Below are 7,365 nucleotides of genomic sequence, written 5' to 3' on the forward strand. Positions count from 1 at the left end.
TAAAGCTTCAAGAGATCAAATTTGATATACATAATTATGAATACCCACATTTGTTTTTCGAATGTTCACCATGAAAAATAATCAAATCAAATATCCCTCCAACTTCTTTTTTTGGTAGAAATATATCCCAGCAATTTGGGAGTGTTTTTTTTTTTTTTTTTTTTTTTTTGGGTCATTCTCATTTTGTTGCTAACGAGAATTATTGCCATGTTAAGAAATTCAGGGGAAGCCACAAATGGTATTCAAGTGGGTCCCGCTTACTTCCACAGTTCCCACTTCCACTTGCGGTATTAAAAGGTAGAAATGGTTTAGGACTTGCGACTTGTGGAAAAATGGGACTACGAGATACGATTTCTGGATACGACTAGAAGGCAGAAGACGAGGTCAGGTTTTACCTTTTAGACTCTTTCGTCACTTTTATTTTAGTTAACTCTCAGGTTTTTAGACTCTTTCTTCACTTTTATTTTTTAGTTAACTCTCTCTCTCTCTCTCTCTCTCTCTCTCTCTCAGAGAGGGGTTGAATGGGTGATGCTGTTTTCTTGAACAGTAGAGGTGGAGAGACTCATGTGTGTTCCATGGGTGTTGACTAGAAAACCAACGAAAAGTCTTCAAAATGTTATTTTTAAATCTTGTTAACTGCAACTACTGAAGTAAAATTAAATCAATGGAAGATCAGAAAACAGGAAAAAGAAAATGTAATTCAGAACCAAAACTACATCATTAAGAAGACAATCCAAGCTATATATTGTGTCTTTGTCTCCTCGTCCCTTCCTCTCCCGTTCTCTTTCTCTCTCTCGTCACCTTTGTTGCTTTCTCTCTTAACCCATTCAGAGGGGATCTAGATTGTTGATATTATGGGGAATTGCTGGGCAGATCAAGCAAAAATTCAAGCTCAGGTTGATAACCGATGCTCAAGCACAATCGGAACTTTTACCCCTTGTAAGCTCATGAATTATTCGTGTTTCTCGAGGTCTTGAAAACTTTTGAGCTCCAAAACTGGGTTTCCTCAATTTTGAGTGTTTAAAATTTGATTCCTGTCTCAAATGGGTTGCTTCTCTGCTCAAATTTCACAGACCCAATTCGGCAAAAACAATTTCTATTTGTGGTTTGCAGTTTAAATTGATTCTGGGTTTCTCTTTTCTTGTTTTCTGGAACAGTTACATCAAACAATAACAGCAACAGCGATATTGGGTTTTCGGGCAGCACTGCTAATCAGGGCCGACTATCTCCGTCCGCAAGCCTGGATGAATCGTTTGGTCATGTCTTGCCCATTCCAAACACACATAACTTGAGAATTTTCAGCTATGCTGAGCTCAAGTCCGCCACAAGAAACTTCAAACCTGATTCGATGCTTGGAGAGGGTGGTTTTGGGAGAGTTTTCAAGGGTTGGCTTGATGAGAAGACCTACACGCCTTCTAGGATTGGTAGTGGAATGGTTGTGGCAGTAAAGAAATTGAATCCGGAGAGCATGCAAGGATTGCAAGAATGGCAGGTAAGCCTTCCCCCCCCAACTATTTTCAGAACTTCAGTCATCTTCTTGTAATTCAACCGGCCATTGCAGATTCTCTCATTTCATTCTCCATTCTAATTAAAATTTACTATTATGATGTTTTGTTCTCAAATTTTAATCTAATGTGCATATTTGTTCATGTTGATGAGATGTGCTTATCTAGGCTTCTTAATTATTTAGCATTCCCCTATTGGGACAATTTCTCTGCTTAACACTTTTTTTCATAGAATCAAAGTTCAAGAGTCCTTTCTCTTACCTGTGTGTTTGATCTTTCAAAGTTTATTTCTTTTGCTTAAGCTTTATAGCCCCTTCAGAATAATATTATAGGTAACTTTTTCCTTCAGGAATTGAGTCTTAAATTGTAGACGGCCTAAGGGTAAAAGATTGAAAATGGGAGTGTTCTCACACCAAACTACACTTGATTATCGTTGGAGCAGGATGAATGTACAGGTGGCTGCTTCACTTGGTAAAACATACGGTATTCAATGGGCAGTTCCATATCAAGCTACCCCAGTTGGATCAGCCATTCGGAAAGAAACTTGTGTCTGAATAGTTATTTAATGGAAACATCCTTTGAGAGAGCTACACTCTTCTAAGAACTCACATAGCCCGATTGGAGAAAGGAATACTAACTAAAAAAAACTTGGAAATCCAATGTTAGGATTCGTTTATGAAGGTGTTTCTGTGATTAGAAGGTCATCCATTAGTTGCATAAATGACAAATTCAACATCCTAGCAGGAATATGGTTCCCCTGATTTTCAAACTTAGATTTCCTGTGAATGTATTGCATCTGGATTATCAAACCTGCTAGTTTCTTCTTTCACCTTTTCTCACTTTTCCTAGGGATATGTTTGTTATTTGGTGCAGTGGTAAAGGTTGATCCCTTGAGACCAAGTGGTCATAGGTTCGACCCTGAAATAGCCTCTATGTGAAAGCTGAGGCAAGGCTTTATACATTATGATCCTCCTCCGACCCCATAGTGATGGGAGCATTGTGCATTGGTATGCCCTTTAGAAAAAGGAAAATAACATATTGGCACTTAAAATGCATTAACCTTCTGATGTTCCAAGGCTTTTGGAGTAGAGAAATCAATCCCTTCTAGTATGTTATAAGTTTGTTTAATATCCATTTCCTTGGCAGTGTCAATACTTTTAGCATCAATTCAGTTTGAATGTTTACCATCATTACTATTTGAAGTTTTGGTTGACACATGCACTGGCAACGGGGAGGAGATTAAGATCAGATCACTTTTCACTGTACTTATTTGGAGATTCATCTTGTTCATTGTGTTTATTGATATGCTTTTGATTGTTCAGTCAGAAGTGAATTTTTTGGGGGGCCTTTCTCATCCTAACCTCGTAAAGCTTCTGGGCTACTGTGTGGAAGATAAAGAACTCTTGCTTGTTTACGAGTTCATGCAAAAGGGGAGCTTGGAGAACCACCTCTTCAGAAGTAAGAAGCCCTTCTGATCCCTGGTCCTCTTTTGGGTCACACTATCTTTATTTATTGATCCAGAAACCAGTCAAGCTTTTGGACTATTCTTTGATCGTAGATCTAAATTTGGTTGCTGGGGAGCTGTAAATGCAGGGAATTCCTTCACTAGCAAACTTATCCCGTTAGACTAACTAAAAGTTACACGATTCTGATGCAGGTCGTTCAGCTGTCCAGCCTCTTTCTTGGAGTATAAGGCTTAAAATAGTACTAGGGGCTGCTCGAGGCTTGGCTTTCTTGCATGCTTCAGAGAGACAAGTCATTTATAGAGACTTCAAGGCATCCAATATACTACTTGATGGGGTAAAACCTCGTGCTTCAAAATGTATAACTATTAGTTATGGGGGTTGATTTTACTTATGAATGAGGAACAGTGTTAAACTGTGATCTTCATCTTTTTCTTCTTTTTGTTCAGAATTATGATGCAAAACTTTCAGATTTTGGGTTGGCAAAACTTGGGCCCTCGGCAGGTGAATCACATGTGACAACAAGGATTATCGGCACGTTTGGCTACGCTGCACCTGAGTACGTTGCCACAGGTAATACCATGACTTGTCTTTGGACCTTCTTTTTCCCCAGTCTTGCTAAGCTTTCCTTCACATAACATGAATAGACCAATGAAGTAAGACATGCTGTAGGCAAACTTGTAAAATCAAATTCCAATGGAATAGACTGAACGAACTTGACTAAGACAAGTTAGACAACTCCCAATTTATAATCTTAATGGACAACAATATCAAGTTTTGTGGCTCTTAAGTTATCCAAAGGTTGATCATTTGGCTTATGAAATGAAAATGAAGCACATCTCTCTCAGCCTGCTTGACTTTTCTGTGGCTAGATGGGCTAATTTCTAGTTGTATCAGGTAAAACTAGTTTCAAAAGTAATTCATTCTTTTGGACATAAAAGAAAAGCTGTTGATTATAAACTGTAATTCCAACAAGTGAGTCTGTATATGCTTTCAATAGTAATTCAGTTGATAGAATTGTTGAATTCATTCAATAAATAAAACGTTAAAAGATGGAATTCAAGCTTTTCTGGTCCATCTAGGTGTGTACCCCTGTGAAATTGAACATAGACTACGTAAATTATGAAGTAATAAACTGTCAGAAATCTATCACTTTTGGTTGCAGAATATGAAGCTCAAATGTTATGATGTATTCTTCAATTAATCAAGATGCTTTTGACCTAAACAAAAGACAAACATGTGCACTTATGAGCAGGTCATCTTTATGTTAAGAGCGATGTTTATGGCTTTGGCGTGGTGCTTCTTGAGATGTTAACGGGGCTACGAGCACTTGATCCAAGCCGTCCTAATGGGCAGCAAAATTTGATTGAGTGGGCAAAGCCACAACTGTCTGACAGAAGAAAGTTAAAAGCGATAATGGATTCTCGGATGGAAGATCAATACCCAGTCAAAGGTGCATTAATAGCTGCAAAACTGAGTCTCCATTGTCTTGAAAATGATCCTAGAAATCGCCCATCCATGAAAGAAGTTGTGGAGAAATTAGAACAGGTTGAAGCTGTTAAGTTGAAACCCAGGCCAGAGTCCAGAACCAGCTCCAGACAAACTAGTACTGCTCATCACCATGCAGGTCAGCAGCATCGTTCCCCGCTTCACCAGAAGCATGATGGCATTGGTAGAGGTCGCATGCACATGAGCCCAAGATCACATTCTCCAACCACCCACGGACGCTCACATCTGTGAAATTGTTTCCCAATATTAGAAGGATCTCCATTTTTTTCTCCCCCTCATAGTTGCACCTTGAAGTAGTACATGGTTTTATACTCAGTACCTTCGTGGTGAACCGTAATAGTCTGACTGTATTATAGTCCATCAAAAAGGGAGATTATTTTTTGAACATTTATTTCTTGATGAAATGTTAATTCCAAACAATAGCTTGAAGAAGGGAGGATGACTTGAGCAAACTATCCTGAAAGTCTTCTGTATTTATATTTAAGTCTTATGAATCTTTTGGGGAAAAAACCCTAATGCCAGTCGTTAACCCGCAATCTGGGATTTGAATTGATCAGTCAAAACTAATTCATAACCATGTCATCCGGTTCACACCTTTTGCTGTTGTTTCATGGTGTTGGATTTTGCATACCAGAATTCTGATTTTGCAGTTACACAGCAAATTAGTCTTCTTTATTCATCTTCTGCTGCTGTTGCTTCTTCTTCTTCTGATTCTCCAAATAAGGGTAGACGCGCTGGAAATTCAACACCACCCACACGAGATGCCATAGAGAGATTTCAGGCCAAAGTGCGGCTGGAGAATACAAGTAGCAGTAGCTAGTCTCCCAAAGTAAAAAATTGCTGAGCCGAGACTCTCCAGAAGTGCGGACCAAGATATCTGGTTCAGGACACACAACCGAATACATGTGCCTCTCTAGATCTTCCATGCTAACACTACAACTACTCATGATTTCATCACCATCATCATCTGGTGGATCTTTTTCCATATTCTTCTTCTTCTCTCTGCAAGACTGATAAACAGCATGAACTATGTCATTGGTGGAAGTATAGGCAACCCAGACGTAGAGAAAGAACTTTTTGTTATTTGCAGTGGCTGCCATGGCTTCTAGTGCAAGAACTCGGAGAGGTTCATCGAGAAGCTTGAGGTCTCCAAGGACAAGAACCCTGATGCCATAGCTGCAGAGGATTGTCTGTTCATGGAGTACAGCTTGAAGCTTGTCTTGCATTAAGCCCATGACGAGCTTGACCTCAAGTGGGGAACGTTTGAAATTGTCGATGCTGAAGGCGTAGATGGAGACATGGTTGATGCCGAGCTCGTAACAGTACTTGAGGATGGACGTGAGAGCCATGTAACCTGCTCTGTAACCCGCCTCGAGGCTCAGATTCTGCTTCTTTGCATACCTGCGGTTAAGGTTGTCAAAATGGAGCTTCACACTTTACTTTGGACTGAATTGACGAAATTGCTTCAGTGTTCTGCATTAATTTTGCTTCAGCACTGAGCTGCTAATGGTGTGGATGAATTCTGGTGGTCAGAGATTTAATTTTTAGTTTTTTTAATTTTTATTTTTTATCTCAACTACCATTTTAAATCTGATCATTAGCAGCAGTGAAGCCAAATCGATGAATCGAACCGAGTTATACCCAAAAATGAAAGAAAAGAAAACCCACTAAAAGGTTGGTTCAGCTGTTCAATTCCCCTTATGAAGAGGTCATGGGTTTGATATTTTTTACACTTTTTAATGAAGACGTCATGGCATGGGTTTAACTTTCAACTTTATAATAGTGGTCCCACCCCTCTTTTTAAGTAGAAGCTCGCTTGTACTCTCAGGAGAAAGAAAAAAAAAAAAAAACAATTCAAATGAGAGAAAAGATTGGCGAAAGATTGACTTAGTTGACAATGAACACACCTTTTATTGGCGCCTAGAAGTCTCAGACAAGACCCAAATGTCACAAAAGATATTAATGCTTAGCGAACCGGAGGAAAGGATGACCAACAAAGAGGAGGTTAGGTCATGTCGTGTGCTTCATCTTTGACTTGGTTGGGTATAATTTGCCAAATTTGCTTTAGACTAGCACCATAATAGCTCAGAATGGTACAGCCAGCCATCGGATGTTGAAATTTCGATCAAGATCGAGATAGCCAACATGAAAAACATGACCGTCTCGTGTATTTAAAACAAAACGCAGGATTGAAGCAAGGTGGATAATTTGCGCATTGTCAAATTCTAGACTAGATCATACCAGTGGACATTCTCACCTGCGGTTGCCATCCATGATGAAGGCTACGTGTTTGGGGATTTGACCCACAGATAGTATCCGGAAAATGCATTTTGTGAAGAAGCTCCCTAAATTTTCCAGTATTCCACTGCTACTACTTGTGATGGTCGTCATTACTTTTTTTATTCTTTTTTCCCTTCCTTTTTTTTAGTGAAGTAAAACAAGATGGAAACAAAGAGGGATGAAGGGGCTTATAAATGTCTAGAGGGGAAGAAAGGAGAAACATCTGGTTGCGTGATCTTTGTGTGATGGGTTATCAATCTCATCATCTTTCTTGGACTTGGTTGGTGCGGAATAATAAATTGAAAGATGAGCTGGTAGTTGAAAGAAATCACTATTATATTCTTTTATCATTTTGTTCAGGTTTTTCTTTTTTCTTGTCTCTCACAAACAAGGCCAGGTCCAAATGTTGAAAGCATCTGCACAGTCAAGTGGCAGGTGGACTTGGGCTTGAAGTCTGCAGTAGCGTGATTACTGGGTGGTCAGTAGTCACCGACTCCTGACTCAGTAGAATAATGGATTGGGCTAGGTTGACCGTAGACCACATGACACAAATGAATAAGGTTCATAAACCAAATGTGTTCTGTTTCTTGGTAGGAAACAATAACAAA

The 7,365-nt window shown here is 39.3% G+C and overlaps 1 protein-coding gene and 1 pseudogene across 1 annotated transcript; one reads left to right on the forward strand and one right to left on the reverse strand.

Moving 5' to 3' along the window:
- The first annotated feature begins 678 nt into the window (after nt 1-678).
- On the forward strand, nt 679-5,228 carry LOC149017368 (putative serine/threonine-protein kinase PIX13). The gene is made up of 6 exons (XM_089151708.1): nt 679-939; nt 1,158-1,492; nt 2,828-2,963; nt 3,163-3,305; nt 3,418-3,541; nt 4,224-5,228. Exons 1-6 carry the CDS (start codon nt 855-857, stop codon nt 4,706-4,708), a joined length of 1,308 nt encoding a protein of 435 aa, XP_089007834.1. The 5' UTR covers nt 679-854; the 3' UTR covers nt 4,709-5,228.
- Nucleotides 5,140-6,868, reverse strand: LOC149017369 (dehydrodolichyl diphosphate synthase CPT3 pseudogene; annotated as a pseudogene).
- Between the last annotated feature and the right edge of the window lie 497 nt (nt 6,869-7,365).

This window comes from Hakea prostrata, chromosome 4, assembly GCF_041222555.1.
Source record: "Hakea prostrata isolate BN-2017 chromosome 4, UWA_Hpros_2, whole genome shotgun sequence".
NCBI classification, from domain to species: Eukaryota; Viridiplantae; Streptophyta; class Magnoliopsida; order Proteales; family Proteaceae; genus Hakea; species Hakea prostrata.